Raw genomic sequence first — 22,035 nt, 5'->3', positions numbered from 1 at the left:
GAGCTTCCAGTCTCTCCCAGAAGGCCGCTGACCCACTGGAGCGATGGACGCTCCGGGCCCCGGGGCAGGTCCCCACCGTCCCCCGACCCCTGACCCCTGCATCTGCGTCTGTTCCCGGCCGAGGATTCGCACCGGCCCGGGCCACTCACGGAACATGGTCATGAACTGCTTGGGCCGGAGGCTCCAGTAGCCCCAGCTGGTACGGTAGCCGTGCAGTGTGGCATACTCCTCGTGGTTGTATGCGGGCTCCGTCCCGAAGGTGTCGATGACCCGGATTCGGCACCTGAGTGGGGACGAGGAGGCCGGTGAGCGGTCAGCCCGTCTGCACGCCTGTCCCTGGTGGTCAGCCTGTCTATGTGTCCTCAAGCGAGTGTCCCCCCCGTCTCTGGGCCATCCCCACACCGTCACGTGGGCTGCCTGCCCAGCCCGGCAGGATGACTCCAACCCTCAGCACCACCCGAGGGAGGCTGGGAGAGGGTCCGGCACCCCCGCCCTGCGGCCCGGGGGCACCTGCCCCCTGTCCCGGCCCGTACCCGGGTTGCCGGCTGCCCCGAGAGGGCAAGTAGGAACACATCAATAACAGAAGCGATGACGCGGCAACACCTGCCTCGAATGGAATCACGCGGAGTCACGGGCTGCGCCAATGTGACAAACGGCTTCTCAGTCGCCCCAACACCAAGGGGTGCTGCCTAGGGTCACTCATGGGCCCGGCGGGCCTGGGGGGGGGCTCTGTGGGGGGGGGGGCAGTGGGCAGAGCGTCCATCCCAAGCCCCAGGGACAGGACCGTGAGAAGCGCAGAGGGAGGGGCTGCATGTGCCCCCTCACCGGTACTTCCTGAAGGACAGTCCCATGTGCTGGCGCATCTGCTGCAGGCCGTGGTAGTCCGTGTAGATGAGGTCGAACGGCAGGGGCGCGGTGAGTGGGCAGCTGCCCCGGCCTGGCGGCACCCCTAAGTTACTGAGAGAGGAGCCCTTCAGAGTCGGAGTCCCGGAACACCCCGACTCCCCTGGCCCGGCAGAAGTGGGGTGGGGGGGGCAAGAGGCTGGGGACGGGGCGGCTGCAGGGGTGCGGCTGGGACCAAGTCTCCCTGCCCCCCCCGCCCCCCGGGGGAGGCAGAGCCTTTGCTCAGTCCCACAAACATCCTCCGGACCAGCGGTGTCCACCTTCGTCCACACCTGGACCTGCAGGGGTCCTTAGCTCTGTTCCAGGGTTCGGCTGTAGCTGGAAGCCCCAGAGGATATAACTGACCCCTGCTGGGCCCTGGACCACCACAGGCCATTTCCATGAGGTTCTCGGCTTGTCCAGGCCCCTCAGAGATTCCTCTGGAGCCTCGAGGCCATAGCCCGCCTGGCCCCTCCCTGCCAGGCTGTAGCAGCATCCCAGACCCCCAGGCACTTCCTTGGGTGGAGGTGGGGAGAGAGGGACACAGAGCCTGTCACAGCCCCCTAGAGCCTTCCCTCCTCCATTCCTGGGGCCCCTCAGCCTCCATCCACCACTCTTAGATTCATGATGCCCAAATGAGGACTGGTGCCCCAAAGTTTCCTGGGGACTTGGGGATCCCTCAGTTAGGGGGCTCTCTCTGCCCAAGCCGATAGTCCACAGGTGGGAGGGATGAGTTTAAGGGCTCTGAGCACTGTCCCAGCTTGGGCTCCTCATGGTGGAAAAGTACCCCCCAGGCTCTGTACCCTGTGACCAGGCCTCCGGAGTGACCATCCGGAATGACCGTCATGGCCCGGACAGGGGTGAGGAGACGCTGCCTGTCTCTGCCTCTAGCCCTGCCGGTACCTCATGCACTTCATGCTTCTCAGTGTAAAGTAAAAAATGGTCCAGAGGCTTCCTCCATCTGCACGGCCCCCGCTCAGAGCCCCCCATGTCCGGTGTGGAGGGGAAAACACGCAGATGGGAGGCCTGAGGGGTCCCAGGGCAGCCCCTGAAATACTGGGTGGCACTTGGCGGTGCTGCGGACCCTGCGTTCCTCAGGGCGGCTCCTTTGAAGTTGGACTTCTCAGCCCCAGCCTCTGCCCCCTAACCTGCTTCCCCCCCCCCCGAAGAGGCATTGGGGCCTGTGGACCCTGGATGCTCCAAGCTACCCCCTCTACTCTGCTCAGAACCAACAAGGATGAGCGGCTGGAGGACCATACAGCAGGGTGTTTGTTCGGCACCCCATCCGGTCCCCCAGCCCTGCCTGGAGGTAGGGCTGAGCACAGAGCCAGGAGTCAGCCTGAGCACGGCCGGGTGGGACCCCTAAACGAAAGCAAACCACCAGAACCACGAAGGATGAGGAGGTGGCACAGGAACAGATGGAGGGGGCCCTCTCTGTGGGGCCTGGGGACACGGAGCCTCTTGCAGAACCTGCAGCCCGGGAGCGTCGGTTTGCCCCTGCCATGTGCCGAGGCAGCAGGCTGTCCTGGAGACCAGAAAGTCACAGGGCTTCCTCGGGTCACCCCACGAGGACCACACCCCATTCCAGAAGCGCCCAGGCATGGGAGGGGCTGAGAAGCCCATTGATGGCTGAGGGTGTGTGCACCCTCAACAAGGCAAGGGGAAAACACCCCGGAGCCCCCGCCCACCACCGCCACGCCCCCAGAGGCCCATAGCTACGCCCACCAGGCAAGCACCCACCAATCACCCATCACCCGACCTCCAGGACCCCGCCCCCAGAGGCCTGTAGCCCCGCCCACCAGACACGCAGCCACCAATCGCCCATCGCTCCTGGAGGCCACGCCCCCTCGCCACCTGCTCACCTGGCGCCCTGCCCACCAGGCACACACCCATCAATCGCTCCATCGCCTGCCCACCTGGCGCCCCGCCTGCCAGCCCCACCCGTCCCTGCCCACCAGGCACTCACCCACCAATTGCTCCATCGCCCCCCCACCTGGCGCCGCCCCTCCCCCACTCCCCCCCCCCCCCGCACCCCCGCAGTCAGGTTGAACAATTTCTGCACTCCCCGTGGACAGAAATCGGCTCTCCAGGCGCAGCGCACATTCTGGAGCAGACCTCGCTCCTGTTGCTCCTCTGCGTGGGAAGGACCCAATTAGAGGAATCTGCAGGAGGATTGGCGAGCAGCGGGGCGTGCAGGGGACAGCTGTCCCCGCGGGCCGCTGCTGGGGGTCCCTCTGCATCCTCTGACCCGGCACCCTCTCCCCCAGGACCGGGATCAGCCCCAATAAGAGTGGGAGGGACCTGGGATCCTGCGTGCCATCTAGTGCAGTAGCAGACCCCCGGCCCCCCTCCAGAAAACAGGGTCCCGCCAGGTCCCCCCCACCGCAGATGGGGGCGCAGAAGGAAGCCCAGGGCAAAGCAGAGGGAGGAGCCTACAGCCACCCTGCAGGTGGGGCCCAAGGAAGCAACCTCCAGCAGGCTCAGGGCGCCCCTCGCTGACACCCCATTTCCCAGTGCAGTGCTGAGCTCGGCGACTCCTCCAGTGGATGGGAGGGCCGGGGGTGCTGCCATGGCAGGGACAACACCACACGTCCATTTGCTGCCCCCTGCATCCCCCCATCTTGCAAATGGCCCACCTCTAAAAAACTGACTTCCGGATCAGGTACAGAGGTGCCCGCCCACCCACGGGCTGTGCCCGCTGTGTTTGTCGAGCAGGTCACACTCTGGGGCGCCACCTTGTCACTCTGGGCCAGACCAGCAGGGCTCAGCTCTCCCGGGTTGGCCTGGGATCTCAGGTCCTCCCAGGGGTGCTCCAGCCGCTCTCCCCACCCTCAGCACTGAGCGTTTCACCCCCCTCCCTCTATTGCTGCCTCAGGGCAGGGCTGCACACTGGCTGCAGCGCTCAGGGCCTGTCCGATCCTCACTCCTCAGAAGCGCACACAGAACCCGGCCCACACCCTCCCTCCTGTCCCTCCTCCTCCCACCCCTTCTCCCTGCAGCCTTCCTCTTCCTTGGGGCTCAGCTGGGCTCTCAGGCTGCTCCACACAGAGGCAGGGGCCCTCCTGTGCCTGTGCACCCACCACATGACTGTCCCAAATTCACGTCCCTCATCCACACAGTCTTCCCACGCCCCTGCTCTGAGCCGGCCAGGGCGCCGCGCCTGAGCCAGCCCCAGCCCAAGCTGCCCCCCAGGCCTGCAGTCCTGACAGTTTGGCTAAGAGGCAGGAGTGGGAGAAAGGAGTGTGTGTGGGAGGGGGCTGGGAGTCCTCTGCAGCGGGGTCCCTCCCTGGAGTCTCCTTCCCTTGAGCGAGCCACGCCCGTCGGGGAGGGCAGGGAGGCGGGTCCCTGCACCCAGCCCCCCCCCACACACACACCTCGGCCTTATCTAAACATCCCCTCACCAGCTGCCATCATTTGCCAGTTAAGTCAACTAATTTTCTACTAAACCCAATTTCACTCATGGATGGAGGAAGAGCTCCGTAATTTTTCCTCATGCCATGTACTATTAATGATGCTTGAAATTATGCAAATAAAATTGATGAGCACAGCTGAGCAGGCTGGCCACGGCTGGGCTCAGGATGGCCCACGGGGGGCGGGGGCCACAGCGGTCCAGATTCCCCTCCACGTCCCACCCGCACAGCGGGGCAGCGGCGACCGCGCTGAGGGACGGGGCCCACCCAAGGGCCTTCTGCAGCTGCTGGGCCTGGGTCAAGGCGCAGCGCATGGGGGCAGGGGAGTAGCCCTGGGCCCGCCTGGCCGCCCCGCTACATCCAAGGGCCGCCCCAGGAGGGCCACTGCTCTGGTCGGCCAGATGGTACTGCCCCAAGGCCCCGCATGACTCGGGATCCAGATGACCGTCTCTCCCGCGAACTCAGAAACGGCCGTATGGCAGGGAGTGAAGCTGTGTCTGCCCCCAGACCCGGCTTCCTCCTCCCGACGCCTACCCGGGACTCAAGGCTGGGTGGGGGGGCACCGGTCCCCTGTTACAGTGATGCAGAATGCAGCTTTAAGGGCTGGGGACAGAAAGGGAGTGGGGGCAAGGTCTGGCAGACTTGGGGGTTGACGGATGCTGGTATTGCGTGCAGTTGGGACCCCCCCACCCCATAAAAGCAGAGTGTGGAGAGTGGCCAGCAGGAGGAGGGTCTCGTCAACCGGACCGCCAGGGTGCCCTGGGCTCCAGCCAAGACCCCGCCCGCCCCTGGGAAAACTGCAGCTGCAAGGCTAGGCTGCGTGCAGGGGAGGGGCTGGGGGCTGCTGAGGGCCCAGGACAAAGGGTGTCTGAGCACGGGGCGGGGGGGGGGGGGGGGCTGAGGGGCTGAGTTCTGAGGCAGCAGGGGCGAGGGCTCGGGGCTGGGGCTGGTGGGCATGCAGAGGGCAGGGCGTCCTCTCTCTGTACTGACCTTCCAGGGCACTGGGGGACGGGCCAGGGCAGCTGACACCTACTGCCCACAGCCCAGGCTTCAGTGTAGACCCCGCGCTCCAGGGGAATGGGGTGCGGTCATTTGGGGGTCATGGCTGGCAGAGCTCAGGGGAGCCTATGGGGAGCCCTATGTGGGTGCTGGGGATCGAATTGGGTGAGCCACGTCCAAGATAAGTGCCCGGCCCGCCGTCCTGTCCCGGGGCCCCGTCTCCTTTCTCTCTGGTCTTTTGAGCTATTCTAAAACTGTAGTTGGGTGGGGGCGGGGCAGAGCGATAGTACTGGCACACAGCCAACCCGGGTTCAATCCCCGGCATCCCATAGGGTCTCCCAAGCACAGCCGGGAGCGATTCCTGAGCGCAGAGCCAGGAGTAACCCTGAGCATCGCTGGGTGGGGCCCAAAAAAACAAAACAAAACAAAACAATACAAAACAAAATAAAAGCGTCGGTGGGGTGGGTTTGGAAAGCCTTTCCCAGGAGGCGGTTGAGGTGGCCAGGTTGGTGACACCTGTCCTGACAGGCTCGTCCACTGCCGGAGCTGTACAGGCACTCAGAGAACTGCAGGTTAAAGCTGGGTGCCCCTGCCTGGACCCCACTCAAGGCCTGCAGGAGCGGGGGTGGGTGGGCGGCAGGAGTGTCAGTGGGAAGACAGGGCGGGGGGGGGGGAGGCGCACAGAGCCACGGGCAAGCACACGTGCAGTGTGCATATTCAGGTGTACCACACACACCTGCACACCTGTGCGTGCAGGAAGGTGTGTTCAAACGTGCGCTGTGTCCCTCAGTGCCTCTGCCGGTCACAGGAAGGGGATCTGGAGAGCCAAGGACTGAGACCCACACCTCTGGGGTACTGGGGGGGGGAGCAGGAGGAGGGGGAGGAGGAGGGAGGGTAGGGGTGGAGGGAGGAGAAGAAGGGGGGAGGGGAGGAGGCCTGGGGCAGGTCTCCCAGCGTGGCTGGACCCTGGCCGAGGCCTGGGACCACCACAGGCACAGGGCAGACAGCTGGGGAGGGTGAGTCTCGCCCTGAGGCAGGTGCCCTGGGGGTGCCGAGCACCCCAGCAAGGAACTGCGGGGAGGCCCAGTGGGGGGAGGGCCCGGAGCCCACCTAGCCCCCTCTCCCACTGCACCTGGGCGCTGAGGGCCAGCTGCCCACAGTCTCTGCAGGGCCACTTACAAGATGCCCAGTCTCCTCCCCCTGCACCCCACCCCAAGCACCCCCTGCCCCCGCACCCCTGCCCTCAGCCCGCCCTCACCCCTGCTCCTCCTCACACCTCTCCGGAGTCTCTGGATGGGACAGAGGCTCCGGGCACAGCTCCAGGCCTCGGGTTCGAGGGAGCCGGGGTGGTCACAGAGTGCTGCCCGGTGCCTCACCTGCTCTCCAGGGTCAGCGGCTGGATGTGACAACCCGATGGCCGCAGGAGTCAGGCGGGGGTGGGCGGGGAGGGGGAAGCGCGTGTGCTGTCCCTGCAGAGTGGCCAGGGCCAGAGCTTCAGCACCCTAGTGGACAGCCCTGCCCCAGGGTCCCTCAGGGCGTGCCGAGGTCCTCCCCAGCCCGGGCGGACAGCTCCCTGTACTGTGTCCCCACCTACACCAGGTGACACTCAGGACCCCTTCTGCCCTGAGCTCAGGGGTCAGTCCCAGCTGTGCTGCGGTACCAGGCAGCGAGCGAGGCTGGCGCCCTGCCTGCGGGCCATCTCGCGGCTCCCTTCTCTGCCCCCCAGGCCTGTGATGAGGTCACTGGGTTTCCGGGTCACAGGGAGCTGGGCAGGGGCTGAAGAGCTGCCCAGACCAGCACGCTGTGACTATCTCTGTCCCCACTGGACAGTCCACTGGGCACCAGGAAGAGACGCTGACCAGGCAGCGATCTGGTCTGCGGGATGCCCTGGACAGCAGCCCCCTGCCCTCGCCACTGGCCAGGATGACGGCACCCCCAGCACTCAGGAAAGAGGTGGAAACTGATGACAGTAAAGACTGCTGCCCCTCTGTCCCTCTGTCCCTCGAAACAGCCAATAAGATGGAAAAAGGAGCTTCCCGGACACTCCCAACTCACACCGGCTTGTTCCCTCCCTGCCTAAATCCCCCGAGCATTCAGTAAGGGCCTGGCAGCCTCTAACAGGAACGCAGCAGGGGAGACGGCGGGCGTCCCGCTGAGAGGAGGGACAGACTGGACACTGGCCCCACCGCTGGTCCGGGAAGCAGGGGTCAGCAGGAAGAGGGGGGCGCCCACCGAGATGCCGCCCAGGCCAAGGGCTCTTAAGCCGTAGGAAGAGTGAGCGACCGTGTGTGTGTCAGACCTGGTGGCTCCCCATCCAGCCGCGGGGTGACGGGTGGGCTTCAGTCTGTGCCCCCAACTGGGCGGCCACCCCTGGTCAGGTGGAGTCTCAGAAGCCCTGAGTGGTGAGGGGGAGAGGGGCCGCGTCCCCTGGAAACCTGACTTCCTGCTGGTGAGTGCGGGTCCCCAGGACTCGGCACTGAGCCTCGTCCCCGTCCGGACCCCCGGGAGGAGCCGCACGACACGGTCACCACCCCAGCACGAGGCTGGGCTGGACAATGGCTGGACACAGCCCAGAGGGGCCACACGTGTGCAGGAATAGGCCGGGGGTGCGCTTCCTCCAGGGGGGCCTCAGTGGTGCTCAGGGAGCCCCGGGCCCCTCCCAGCAATTCTTGGCTGGGGGGGGGGCCTGAGAGGTCCTGAGGGTCCCTGGCTGCCTGGGTCACCAGTGCTGGGGATGGCCAGGCCCAGCAGGCCGTGCTCGCTTGGAGGCCGCATGGAATCAATGGAACCGGGTGAGATGCAGGCCTCACCCCGGTACTGTGGCCCAGCCTGGCCCAGAAGCACTCTCAGAACCAAGCTACAGACACCTCAGGGCGGGGCCAGAGCCCCAAACCAACCAAAGTCCCAGGAACACGTTCATGGGCTCGAAAACATAGCCACTCGCTGTCGCATCTCACTCAGGGAACTGGGTGGGGCTGGGGGAGACTCTGGTGGGGACAGCACCTGCCTTACCCATGCCTGACCCTGGTCTCAGCCGGGCATCTCACACAGGGTTCCCTGAGCACAGAGCCAGGAGTCAGCCCTGAACACTGCTGGGGTGTCCGAGAAAAACAGAAAGAAAAAGACGGGCGGGCGCCATAGCACACAGGGAGGGGGTTTGCCCGCATACATCAGACCCAGGTTTGATCCCCACATCCCATTGGGTCCCCCAAGCACTGCCAGGAGTGATGCGTGAGTGCCGAGCCAGGAAAACCACACGCATGTCTACACCGCACAGAGCGGTGATGAAGTTGCGAGGATAGAGCTCTTCCCTGGGGGACGGTCTGACCCCCCAGCACTGCAGAAACGCACCGGCCCGGTCTCCCTGCCCGGGACACCTGCCCCCCACTCCCTGCATCACCAGGGGCCCCTGGGATGGCAAGCCCAGAGGAGGGTCCCCTGCAGTCCCGGGGGAGGCAGGTCCAGCTGAGGCACCCGCGGGACATCAGGCGACTGACGGGCTCCATCCCATGGGCAATACTTGCTCACAATTGCCCGCCACATGGGCTGTTGTGCACACACACGGGGGTGGGGGACAGGGCATCTGTGGGCGGAGTGGAGCCCCCACACTCACCTCTGCAGCTCCTTCAGGGACACGGTGATGCGCAGCCCATGACCCAGCACGTAGAGGGCGGCCAGGATGTCTGCCCACTGCACCATCTCCCCCAGGGGCCCGCCCTTCAGCACGCGGGGGCTGAACACGTCCCCCGACTCCTCAGTCAGGAAACCGATGTGCACGAGGATCTGCGGGGACACGGGGTCAGCATGGGGATGGTGCACCCACACGGTGGGGGGACCAAGAGACAGAGTGACCAGTGGGTCTGGGGTACAGGAGAGCAAGACGGCCACTTCCTGCCTCAACAGGAGTCCCCTCCCCCCCGACACCCCCAGGAAGAAGTCGGCAAGGGGGAACAGACAAGGGACATTCAGGAAAAACGGTCAGGATGGAGAAATGGTGACGAGGAGCCGCTGTGGTCCAGGTGTGTGGTGAGCGCAGGGGGCTGGACAGTTGGAGACGCGGACACATGGATGAGCAGATGAAGAGGGATGGAGGACAGGTAGGCCTTGGGTGAGTGGACAGACGGATGGGGGCGGGGAAAGGAGACGGACAGACGTGTTGTGGGTAAACAGATGAATGGACGGACGGACAGGCAGATGGATGGATGGACGGACAGACAGGCGGATGGATGGATGGATGGATGGATGGATGGATGGATGGACGGACGGACAGGTGGGTGGATGGATGGAAGGACAGACAGGCGGGTGGATGGATGGATGGATGGATAGGTGGGTGGATGGATGGATGGACGGACAGGTGGGTGGATGGATGGATGGACGGACAGGCAAGTGGATGGATAGACGGATGGGCAGGCGGGTGGATGGGTGGACGGACAGACAGGCAGGTAGATGGATAGCTGGACAGATGGGTGGATGGATGGACGGACAGACAGGTGGATGGATGGATGAATGGGCAGGCAGGTGGATGGGTGGACAGACAGACAGGCAGGTAGATGGATTGCTGGACAGATGGGTGGATGGATGGATGGACGGACAGGCGGGTAGATGGATGGACAAATGGGCAGGCGGGTGGATGGTTGGACAGATGGACAGGCAGGTAGATGAATGGCTGGGCAGACGGGTGGATGGATGGATGACGGACGGGCAGGCGGGTGGATGGATGGACGGATGGGCAGGTGGATGGATGGTGGATAGATGGGCGGGTGGATGGACAGACAGGTGCTGGTGGATGGGTGGATGGACGAACGGACAGGTGAGCGGATGGCAAAACCAACCAAAGTCCCACGAGCTGCCATTAAATTACCCCAACACCCCAAGGAGATGCGGGATTTACTGATAAAAACAAGATGACCAGGGCCGGGGCCACAGTAGGGCCACTCGCCTTGCCCCCCCAACCTCTGCCCCAAGCACTGCCGAGAGTAAACGCTGAGCATCATGGGGTGTGACCCAAAAATGAAACAAAAACCACAAGTTCCACACAACACCAGAGTCCTCCCACAGGCTCGTTACTCCACCCCAACTCTGGAAAGACCCGCCCCCTCCCGCCAGGCCCTGCCTCCCCATGTGCCCTCGTTCCCCCGCCTGCTACATGGAAGCACCCACCTGCTTCTGGTCCCGGCGGACCCCGGCCAGCTTTTGCGCCAGGCGCTGGGCGCCCAGTGCCCACTGGGCCGTGAGCCGCTTCGTCCGTTTCTTCATGAAGATCAGCGACTCCTTCCCGCTGCCCATCAGCTCCAGGAGGTGGGACAGGTTGCTCCGGAAAACAGCCTGGAAGGGCCCGACCTCAGCGCCCATCCCCTGCCGGGGTCAGGCCCAGTCGCTCCCTGGGCACCCCTGGGACCCTTCCCACCTCCCACCCTCCACACTCAGCCCCTGCCAGTGTCCCCAGCCTTTGGGGCAGCAGGTGCCATTGACGCTGGACATGGTGTGTCCAAACCCCAACTATGAATAACTCTGAGTCAAGGTGTTTCAATACAATGTTTTTAAAAAAAATCAGCCCGCGGGGGTGCAGCAATAGCACAGTGGGGAGGGCGTTTGCCTTGCACGCAGCCAAGCCCGGTTCAATTCCCAGCATCCCATATGGTCCCCTGAGCACCGCCAGGGGTGATTCCTGAGTGCAGAGCCAGGAGTGACCCCTGTGCATCGCTGGGTATGACCCAAAAAGAAAAAAAAATAGCCTGCATGAAGACCCGGCCAGCACGGCCACAAAACGACCATGATGGGTCATCACAGCCCCAGGGCCCCACCTTGGGGCATCGGTATGAGAAAGGGCCCCCCCAGCAGGCGGCTGGGACCTACTGGCCCCTGCTGGTCTCCTTTTCTGGGGTCAGCCCTGGCCCCCGCTGACCCGCCTGGCCCGCAGGTGTACCTGAACCCTGGGGGGCGTCTTGGGGGCCGCGTGCGCGGCTGTGCGGTTCCTCCAGGGCAGCGTGGGGCAGAACCACTCGACCTCGCTGAGGTAGACGAGGAAGGAGCACTCGGTGCCGTCCACCCCGAAGAAGGCATAGCAGGGGTCCGAGGTCCAGCGGGCGCGCATCCACTGTGGGCGGGAGGCCCCAGGCAGGGGTCAGGAGGAGCGAAGGGCCGGGGGTTCGCGATGGTGTGGGGTTCGAGGCAGGGCACACGGCCCGGTCCTGGGCGGGGGGCGCAGGGACGGAGAGAGCCCGCCGCACCCCTGTCCCCCTAACCCTGCCGGCCCCAGCCTCACCTCTACCTTCCCGGAGCAGTCGGGGAACTTGGGGTCACTGGGCGCCTCGCACTGGTCCCTCCGGCCCTCGGCCACTGCAGGGGAGAAGGGGGGTTGCAGGGCCGGACTCCGGGGCGAGCCTGAGGACTGACCCTGGGCCTGGCTGCGGGGAACCCCAGGCCGGAGCGGCCCCTCCGCACCCTCCCGGGGCCCCCGCTGGCTGGTGCTGGTGTGCAGACTCCACACCCCAACGCACCCCAACTTTTCCCAAGTGGGCAGAGGGAGGAGGCTCCTGGGGCCTCAGGGTCCCCTGCACCCTCACGGCCCTAGGGCACGGTTCCACATGGGGGAGCGAGGCGCGTGGTGGGGGGGTCGGGGCGTGGTGGGGCGCGGGCCGGCGTGGTGGTGAAAGGCGGGGCAGGGCGGGGCGAGATGGGGTGGGTGGGGCGGGGCGGGGCCAAGGTGGGTGGGGCGGGGCTAGGCAAGGCGGGGGACGGGGCCGGGCGCTGTGAGGCGGGGCAAGGCGTGGTGGGGCGGGGCGGAGACAAGGTAGGTGGGGCGGGGCGGGGCGGGCAGGGCCCGGAGGGGCCTGGGGCGGGGGCGTGGCGTGGCTGGTCAAGGTCGGGTGGGGACAGGACGGCCCACCCTTGCCGTGCAGGATCAGGCTGTGCTGCAGGATCTGGTCCACCTTGGCGGCGATGTCCGACACGTTCCGGGCGATGGCCTGGATGCGCTCCAGGAGGCCGGCCTCGGGGGGCAGCCTGCGGGACAGGGGCGGGAGCCTGCGGGCACCTCCCGGGGGGCCTCGGCCGGCCCGGGGCGGGACAGGGCCAGCCGGCACTGAAACGCACCCTCAGGGGAGCAGAGGGCAGCAGGCCGAGGGGAGAGGTGCCGCAACCCTGGGGCCAGTCACGCGGACGCTAGGACCAGAAGCCCGCCCGCCCCTGCCCACTTGCGCCCACCCGCACCCGCGCACCTGACTGAGCCCTGACCGAGCTGCGTGTCTACTGAGCGGTGCCAATGGTGCCCGGCCAGGGGCCACCCGGCAGCTGACGGTGCCCAGCCTGCAGGTGAGGCCTGGGGCCAGACACGCGGGTTGCCCTGCAGTGTTCCCCCTTTCCTCCCAGGCTGACCCCACAGCAGCCCGGGGCCCTGACTAACGTCAATGGGGTCTGGTTCAGGACAGACTCAGGGGGCTCGGGGGCGTGTCCCCGGCGGAGGAAAGCGACTTCCTGGAGCCCCAACCACGTCCACAGGGCCAGGAGCGCGGCCTCATGCACGGCCCCTCCCAGGGACCCGCCTCCACACACCCTGGCAGGGTCGCGGGTCACCATGTCGCCCTGCTGTCCTCAACAGTGGGCACAAAGGCGTTCCTCCATGTGCCGGCTCTCCCCCACCACTCAGAAGCACAAAGGGACACGGACACGTGTATACACGCATGTGCACGTATGCACCGACACACGTGCAGTCTAGACAACTTGCTCCTAGCTGGTGTTGCCTTCCACCTCGCTCCTGCCTTCCCGCCATCCCGGCCAGGAGCCTGCCCCGCCCCGGCTGCCCCCCGCCCAACGCCTGGAACTGACACTTCCTGGCCCTGAGGAGCACTGTACTGGGGGCAGTAGGGAGAGGGTCTGACGTCCCGGCCTCCCACCATCAATGAATGGGGTGAGGGGGTGTCGCTCCCGCAGGGCTGCCTGCTGAGCTGGGGCGGGCACCACCTGACTCCGAGGGGCCCTTTCCCTGACGACAGCCTCCCCCAGACGCCGCCAGGGGCACGCGTGCCAGGAGCTGCACATGGGCGGGAACACCTCCCCTCTGGGTCTGACTCCAGTGTTTCTGCTGCTCACCCCAGGCTCAGCCCCGTCACCCCACCCACACCCTGAGCTGCGGGTCCGAGCAGGGGAGCCAGGACGGCCCCGCCCAGGGGACAGCAGAGGGTTCCTCGGCCCCCCACACCCACACACATCACCGTCCACCACTGTGCCTCCTCACTGCCCGTCCCCACCCCATATCACACCCACCCACCCCCTCCTCCTCCCCCATCCCCCACCAACCTACTCATTCATCCGCCACCCCCACCCCCACTCATGCATATACAACTGAGGCAGACAGACAGATGGGTGGGTGCGTTGGTGGCTGATGGAGGAGTGGGTGTGTGAGCAGGTGGATAGAGCAAGAGGCGGTGTGGGGTTCTGACAGAGCGGGGTGCAGTGTGCAGTGGGCCGTGCTGAAGACTCACAGGTGACATCTGAGCAAACCTGGAAGATGGGGATGGAGGAAACACTGGCAGGGAGAAAGCCCTTCGGGGGCGGGAAGGACGATGTGGATGGCTAGGCTGTGCAAAGGGCCTGGGGCCCCAGGGAGGAAAGCTGAGCCCCAGGCACTTCTCAAGGGCTGCTGCTCTTGAGAAGGTGGGAGGAGAAGACACCCCAGGCATTGTGGGGCCACAGCAATGAACCTCACCTCTGTCTGCATGAGGCAGGCAGAGACACCTGGTCTCAGTACTTGGAGGGGGGGCACTCCCTATGGAGATGGGGCCGTGGGTGACCTTGGATCAGGCTGGGGGCTTGGGGTCTTCTTGTGGATATGGGAACAGAGGAGGGGGCCTCGGGGCAGGTAGGGGAAGGGGGCAGCTGCAAGGATGGGGTCCAGGCTCTGGGCCTGGTGGGGGGGGAGGGGCAGTGGACGGGGCGACCAGGGACACAGGCCCACAGGAGGCCAGGCTCGAGGCCATCAGGGCCATGGACCGTGGGCCGGACCAGGTCCATAGCGCCCTGATCAGGCCCTCGGGTCCCAGGGTCTGGGTGCAGTGCCCAGCTCGGCCCAGCTCCCTCCCTCTGATGAGAGCCCAGAGTCAGAGGCAGGAGGGGAGATCGAGGCAGTGAGGGCGGCAATCTCCCTGTGGCCGGGGTCCCTTCAGGCAGGAGGCAAGGGCCTCCGGCTGGGCCCCTGTCCCGGGCTCCAGGGTAAGACAATGAAGCCAGGAAGCCGTCCCTGCGAGTCTGCAGATCAACCTGATTGTGTCTCTCAGGCGCCAACGCTTTCACGCTCCCCGAGGACACACACCGACCAGGGCTGGGAGGCCCCGTCCAGAAGCTTCCAGAAGGGCAGAGGGGGAGCTTCTTTCTACAACTCAGTTTCAAAGAGTGGGATTCCGGGGCCAGAGACAGCAAGGACCGGAAGGACAGCGGTGAGGCTGACGCAGCGGAGGGGTGACAGTGGAGAGGGGGACCCAGAGAGGGGGCGACCCAGAGGGACCCACTTGGCTGCCCGGGGGGTGCGGGGGGCAGGGGCGGCCCGAGGCACCCCCGATGCACCCCCGTCTCTCTCCTGGAAGAGGTGATGGCGCCCCTGAAGCTGATGGCACGGCCCGGGGGGCTGACAGCACCACCAGGGATCATGGATGGATGCGGCTGTTTCCCAGGGGACACCTCATGCCAGCACACAGCCTCGGTCCCAGGGGACAAGCCGAGGCACGTGGGGACCGAACCTCAGGGCTGACCACAGAGCAGGAGATCTCTGTGCAGGAACCCCGGCCACCACGGAGGTGGCCTGGTGTCCCCAGAGCCTCGGCCCAGGGATGCGTGTGGGGGTTAAAGGCAGGGCGGGGCCGTGCGGGGCCTGGCCGGGCTTGGGAAAGTCACATACCATGCCTGTGCGAGTGCACATGCGAGTGCATGAGTACATAGGGCTGTGAGTGTGTGTGTGTGAGTGCGTGTGTGAATGTGTGTTGCGAGAGTGCATGGTGTATGTGCGAGTGAGTGTGTGTGAGCATGTCTGCACGTGTGGACAAGAGTATCAGCACATATGTGTGCACGAGTACGTGAAGGCAAGTGTGTGCATGCATGTGTGTACCTGAGCGTGGATGTGTACGTGTGTGTAAGTGTCTGAGTGTGAGTCAGAACAGAAGTGCGCGTGGATGTGTATGCTGCATGTGGGGTGAGTCTACCTAGGTGCGTGTATGCGGGTGAGTGTATGCATAAGCGTGTGTGTGCCGTGCGTGCGAATGTGTGTGCACTGAAACACATGCACGTGTGTGAACGATGTCCTTGTGTGCATGTGTCCATGGGAGCCCCTAGTCCCGGGCAGTTACTGGCGCCCAGCGGGCCCTGACGGGGGGGGGGGGGGGTGTGTGGGGGCGGATGTGCGATTTTTCGTGGGGTTCCCTGCAGGCCGCGGTGGGCACATACACGCGGGGCCGCCCTCACCTGTCCGGGGCCGCGCGCTGCAGCTCGCTGCTGTTCTCCAGCCTGGCCAGCGTGTCCACGCGCTTGCCCAGCACCTCCAGCAGCTCGTTCATCTTGCGGAGGAGCCCCCGGGACTCGGGGCCGCCCGGCACTGCAGGCAGAGTGCGGAGTCAGGTCCCCTGGGGGCTTGGAGCAGGCCCCACCCGGAGGGGGTCAGCAGAGCGAGCTGCACCCGCTGGGCTGACGGGGACCTCAGGTGCAATCTCACCCTTGTGGGCCTCAGCTTTCTCAACAACCTGGCGATGCACAGGGCTGACTCCTGGTTCTGTGCTCAGGGCTCACTCCCGGCTCTGTGCTCAGGGATGACTCCTGGCTCTGTGCTCAGGGCTGACTCCTGGCTCTGTGCTCAGGCTGACTCCTGACTTTGTGCTCAGGGCTGACTTCTGGCTCTGTGCTCAGGGCTCACTCCCAGCTCTGTGCTCAGGGCTGACTCCTGACTTTGTGCTCAGGGTTGACTCCTGGCTCTGTGCTCGGGGCCTGCTCCTGGCTCTGTGCTCAGGGCTCACTCCCAGCTCTGTGCTCAGGGCTGACTTCTGGCAACACTTAGGGGGGCCGTATGGGACCCACGATCTGTGACACTGGCATTGAGCTCTGCGTCCCAGCCCGAGAAGGTCCCCAATTTCTTTTCTACTCCTTCCTGGTCACCAGCACAGCACATGCCAGTATGGATGTGCTGGGCTGGCTGTCCTCCCCATTACCCCCAGTGCCTGTTTCAAACTGTCCTTGGGGTCAGAGATGGTGCAGGGTCAAAGCATTCCTTGCATGTGGCCGACCTGGGTTCGATTCCCGACACCGCATGGGTTCCCGGAAGCCAAGTCAAGAGTGAGCCCTGAGCACCACTGCATGTAGCTCTAAACCCAAGATAACTGAAAAATTTTATTTTGGTTTTTGGACCTCACCTGTCATTGCTCAGGGCTCACTCCTGGCTCTGTGTTCAGCGACCACTCCTGGTGGTATTTGGGGGACCATATGAGGTGACGAGGATAAGCCTGGGTCAGCCATGAGCAAGGCAAGTGCTGTACAGTCACTCCAGCTCCCAAAATAGCTTTTAATAAAATAAATATCTGCTGCAGAGTGATTCCAGGAGAGGAACAGATATAGAATCATTGCATTCATTTGTGGTATATATATATATATATATATATATATATATATGAGACTAATATCCAAGGCCAGGGAAAACATGGCCCAGGAGGACAGGTCAATGGTTGGAAGCTAACCACAAGAGTGTCTGGGGTGGGGGGGCAAAGGGTAGTTAGGCTAGAGAAGGGACCAGTATAAAAATAATCGTTGGAAAAGGATCATTTTGGACAGGAACTGAGTGTTGAAAGTAGGTAAAGGGATATACCTGATAATTTTTCAGCATCTGTATTGCAAACCCTAAGGCCCAAAAGGAGAGAGGGAGAGAGAGAGAGAGAAAGAGAGAGAGACAGACAGACAGACAGAGACAGAGAGAACGAGAGAGAGAGAGAGAGAGAGAGACAGACAGACAGAGACAGAGACAGAGACAGAGACAGAGACAGAGAGAAAGAGAGAGAAGTGTGTGCCATAGAGGCCTGGGGTGGGGGGTGGGAGGGAAACTGGGGACATTGGTGTGGGAAATGTACACTGGTGAAGGGACAGGTGTTGGAACATTGTATGACTGAAACCCAATCATGAACAACTGTGTAACTGTGTCTAACTGTAATTCGATAATATATATATATATATATATTTTTTTTTCTTTTAAAGCGACTCCAGAAGACAGAGAGTGGGGACGGAGCTGGGGGGGACAGACTCCCCCGGGGGGGAGGCCACTTCCATCCCACAGAGGGGGGCCAGCACTGTCTGTACAAAGTGCAGGAGCGCCCAAGCCTGAGTCCTCAGGGGACAGCCCCTCCTCTGCCCCAGGAAGCCTCCAGAACAGGTGTGGAGCAGCTGCCGCCCACAGCTACCTGGGGAGGGGGAGGGGGAGTCCCGGCAGACTGGAGAGACTCGCCCCTAGCTACACTCTTTCCTGCCCCCCACCTCCCCCCCCTCTCCTGCCCTCCTGCCCCCGTTCCAGCTGGTTCTCAGGAAGGGGGGGAGCCTTTCCCCACCCCAGACCGTCTAGGCCAGCGACGGGGCAGAGGGCAGAATGTGTGGCTGCCCAACCCAGCTACCCTGGTCCACGCCTGTGGGACACTGGGAGCCCCCCACATACACGCCTTCCCACCCCCCACCCCCCTGTACCTTCCGTGCGGATGGTGAAGGGGGAGTCTCCGGGGCGCCGGGCTGAGAACTGGCCCCCCAGGGATGTCATCAGGAAGCAGAGGGAGAAGAAGCCGATGCCCAGGACAAAAAGCCTGTGGGGGCCGATGGACAGGACAGGGTAAGACCCTGTCACACAGGCTTCCGCTCTGGCCCGTCCCCTGCAGCCCCCGGAGTCAGCCCTGAGCACCGCCCGCGTGGCCCCTGAGTCAAACCCAAGGGAAAACCATCGGCAAAGAGCAGCTGGGGGTGTGGGCGGGGCGGGGACAGGCCCGAGCACCCCCGAGCCTCTGGCCAGTGTGCTCGGGGGAGCGGCGGCAGCCCCTCCGGCCCGTCGGACCCCCTGAAACAAGCACAGCACTGGAGCTTTCATTCTCGGGGGGCTTTAGGGGTTCTGGGGGTCTGGCAGGGCTCAGGACGGAGCAACCGGTGCTTCTCGCACAGGCAGAAGCCAGAGCCGCCCTGATGCACTGTATGCTGGGGGTCTCTCGGGGGTGTTGGGGACCACCAGGGCTGTGCGGGAGTGAGGGGCGGGGAGCGAGCACCATCAGAGGGAGCGGCTGAGCACTGGGCAGGTAAGGGGGCCGGACAGACACTTCGGACCATCCCAGCAGGCCGGGCCACGGCACACACAGGCCTTGCCGCAGGCTGGACGCAGGCTGGACGGGAGCACCCAGCACCTCCGAGGGGGGAGGGGTCACTGCAGATGCCAAGGTCTACCAGGGCAGCGCCATGGGGGCCCCTTCGGAGTCCAGACACCCCCTCGGCTCACCTCCACTGGCTGGGCATGGTCAGTGCCAGTCCACACCATAGACCCGAGAGAGGGGTCACTGCCCAGTTGACCGAGGATCAGGAGCCAGCCCCCAGCCCGCCCGGCACCCAGGCTGCTGCGAGACTGATCCTGGCCCCCAGGAGGCCCAGGGGGAGCCCGAGTCTCCCTGAGGACTTGCCGAGTGACCAGTACTGAAGGGGGCCCTCCCCGAGTCAGGGGGAGCCCCCTGGTACCCCCTGGCCCCCATCTGCGTGCATCTCGGGGCAGGGAGGGCTTGAGCATTCTCATCTTCATTAGCTGAAACTGGCAGAGCAGTATTTAATTAAAATGTGGTCCATTAAAGAAAACACCTAATTGCAGAAGAGAATAAAAGCACCACAAAATTCCCAGCCTGCACTTCAAGGAAGCGACTGGGGTGACCACCCGGAGTGGGCCCAGGAGAGCACGCAGCGGCTACGCCGGGCCCCTCACCAGGCCCCCGCCTTGGCCCCCAAGATGCTCGGGTGGTCTTGGGATGGCATCCGGGGAGTGTGAGGGAGTCGGCTGTGCCGGGAAGATCTCGGGGGGGATCGCTGTTTGCACCCCCAACTTGAGGGTCAGGCCGAGCCCTCGCTGCCAGCCCGGGTGCCCAGAGCCTGGCTGTCCAGGGCACACACGGACTGCAGCTGGCGCCAGGGCAGCCCTCGCTGGCACACCCCGTCTCTCTCCCTCTGCTGTTGGGTCACACCCAGGGGTGCTCAGGCCTGACTCCTACTCTGTGCTCAAGGGTCATACCCGGGGGTGCTCAGGGGACTGGACCCCGGCCGGGGCATGCGCCTTCCCAGCTGTCCTGCTCTGCTGCTGCAGCCCCCTCTGTTAGACCCTCACCCTGGGGGCTTCTGCGAAAGGGGCATTCCCAAGGGGCACAGCCCCGGCGCCCTCTGAGGCCGCGGAAGGAAGGGCGCGACCCCCTCGCCCCAGCCCCGGGGCCCAGAAAGGACAGGCGGACGCTGTCCAAGGTGCTGCCCGGGCACCACGCAGGAAGCAGAGGGCTGGGCGCCCTGAGCCGGGACAGGACAGACGGACAGAGGGACGGGGACACAGGACAGATAGAGGGACAGGGACCCACTTCCACCAGGCAGGGACCTAGGGCAGAGGCTGGGCGCAGAGAGCAGGGGCCACACGGGGTGGAGGCAGGGGCCCGGCCCAGCTCACTCCCCTCCCGGCGGGGCCCTTGTCAGGGTCCCCTCGGCCCCCACATGCTCCTGAGCGGTGTCCTGAGGTCTTCAGGCGGGACCTGCTCCCGCTGGGGCCCCCTGAGCCCCGGACTCTGTCACCTACTTCCCCGAGCGGGGGACCGCGGGGGGCGGGGCTGGAAGGGAGGGGCCTGCACCCCGAGTCCGAGTCCGCGGGTTGCCTACTGCCCGGCTCCAGCCCTGCCCGGCCCCGGGGCGCGCCCAAGCCCCGGGAGGGTCGCGCGGGCGCCCTCCCGCCAGTGCCCTGTCCGGCCGCTGCGGCGGGACAGGCCGCCCGGGGTGGACGGCAGGGCCGGGGGTCTCCGGGGAGCCCCCCGGCCTTGAGCACGGAGCGAGGGCGGGCCGGGTGGCCTCTGCCCCCGGCTCAGTGCTGGGCTCGGGCCGGGAGGGGCGCGGGGAGGTGGGCGGGCCGGCGCGGGGCCCCCCCGACAGCCGCCCCCCGGGGTCCCGGCCCGGCGCTCGGACGTTACCGGAAGGGCCGCAGGGTGACCGGGCATCTCCGGACCACGATCTTGCCATCGGGGCTCACCGTGATCATGGCTCGGCCGCGAGCGCGCGCGGGGGGCGCGGCGGGCGCGTCACCTGCCGTCCCCGCGGCCCGGCCCGCCGGCTCGGGGCCCCGCGCCCATCCCGAGCCGCCGCCGCCGCCGCCGCCCGGGCCGCGCTACGCCGGGACGCGCCGCATTGTTCCCGGGAGCGGCGGCCGCGGCGGGCGGCCCGGAGCGCCCCGCGGGCCGGCGCGCGCGCGCCACCTGCCGGCCGCCGCCCCGCAGCGCGCCCGGCCCCGAGCCGGCGGGGAGGGGCGCCCGAGCCCCCGCCCACCGCCGGCCCCGCCCTGGACCCCGGGACGCCTCCAGGGGTGTCCCGGCACCCGCCTGGCGCCTTCGAGCCTGCACTGACCCGCGCTGACCGGCACTGACCCGTACTGCTCATCACTGACCCGCAATGACCCATATTGACCCATACCGATCACCACTGACCCACATTAACCCATACTGACCACCACTGACCCACATTAACCTGTACTGACCATCACTGACCATCACTGACCCGCACTGACCCGTACTGCCCATCACTGACCCGCAATGACCCATATTGACCCATACTGACCATCACTGACCCACATTAACCCATACTGGCCACCACTGACCCACATTAACCCATACTGACCACCACTGACCCACATTAACCTGTACTGACCATCACTGACCATCACTGACCCTCACTGACCTGCACTGACCCATACTGCCCATCACTGACCCGCGCTGACCCGCACTGATCCGTACTGGCCATCACTGACCCGCAATGACCCATATTGACCCATACTGACCATAACGACCCGTACTGATCCGCACTGACCCATACTAACCATCACTGACCCGCACTGACCCGCACTGACCCGTACTGACCATCAGAGACCCGCACTGACCCGCACTGCTTAGCACTTACCCGCACTGACCTACATTGACCCATACTGACCATCACTGACCCACATTGACCTGTACTGACCATCACTGACCCACACTGACCCGCACTGACCCACATTGACCCATACTGACCACCACTGACCCACATTAACCCATACTGACCCACACTGGCCCACATTAATCTGTACTGACCATCACTGAGCATCACTGACTCACATTGAACTGTACTGACCATCATCACTGATCATCACTGACCCACACTGACCCACATTGACCTGTACTGTCCATCACTGACCATCACTGACCTGCACTGACCCGCACTGGCCCGTACTAACCATCACTGACCCACTCTGGGCCTTTCAGGAGAGGGCAGCAGGGCTCTCCACAGTGGTGGTCCTGTCCAGCGAGGAGAACGCAGGCCGGGATGGGGAGGTTCAGCCCATCTGTCCTTAGCCAGATGCCAGAAGGTTCTGAGGGTGTGAGAGGTCCTTGTTCTTGGGAGGTGTCTTTGAGGTGGGTGCTTTGAGGGCTCAGGCTGGGAGTCCTGTTTCTCTTGTTACCAGCCCTTGGGGCAGGCGCTACCAGTTCCG

The 22,035-nt window shown here is 64.9% G+C and overlaps 1 protein-coding gene across 3 annotated transcripts in view; it reads right to left on the bottom strand.

Moving 5' to 3' along the window:
• Nucleotides 1-20,674, bottom strand: part of MGAT5B (alpha-1,6-mannosylglycoprotein 6-beta-N-acetylglucosaminyltransferase B) — a 31,129-nt gene extending 10,455 nt beyond the window's left edge. The window contains exons 1-10 of one of the 3 annotated variants that reach the window (XM_056115412.1): nt 20,489-20,674; nt 17,994-18,106; nt 15,744-15,873; nt 12,181-12,296; nt 11,557-11,630; nt 11,218-11,388; nt 10,452-10,616; nt 8,905-9,074; nt 826-957; nt 150-283 (exon numbers count right to left, since the gene is read on the bottom strand). In XM_056115412.1, coding sequence (XP_055971387.1) covers nt 150-283; nt 826-957; nt 8,905-9,074; nt 10,452-10,616; nt 11,218-11,388; nt 11,557-11,630; nt 12,181-12,296; nt 15,744-15,873; nt 17,994-18,106; nt 20,489-20,556 — 1,273 coding nt within the window. In that variant the 5' untranslated portion in view covers nt 20,557-20,674. The remainder of the gene's footprint in view (nt 1-149; nt 284-825; nt 958-8,904; nt 9,075-10,451; nt 10,617-11,217; nt 11,389-11,556; nt 11,631-12,180; nt 12,297-15,743; nt 15,874-17,993; nt 18,107-20,488) is intronic. The other 2 variants (XM_056115413.1, XM_056115414.1) reach the window with 2 other exon arrangements.
• Nucleotides 20,675-22,035: the final 1,361 nt, after the last annotated feature.

This window comes from Sorex fumeus, unplaced genomic scaffold, assembly GCF_029834395.1.
Source record: "Sorex fumeus unplaced genomic scaffold, SorFum_2.1 ptg000029l, whole genome shotgun sequence".
Lineage (NCBI taxonomy): Eukaryota > Metazoa > Chordata > Mammalia > Eulipotyphla > Soricidae > Sorex > Sorex fumeus.
Note: the sequence above shows the minus strand (reverse complement) of the source record. Positions and strands in the feature narration are given on the sequence as shown.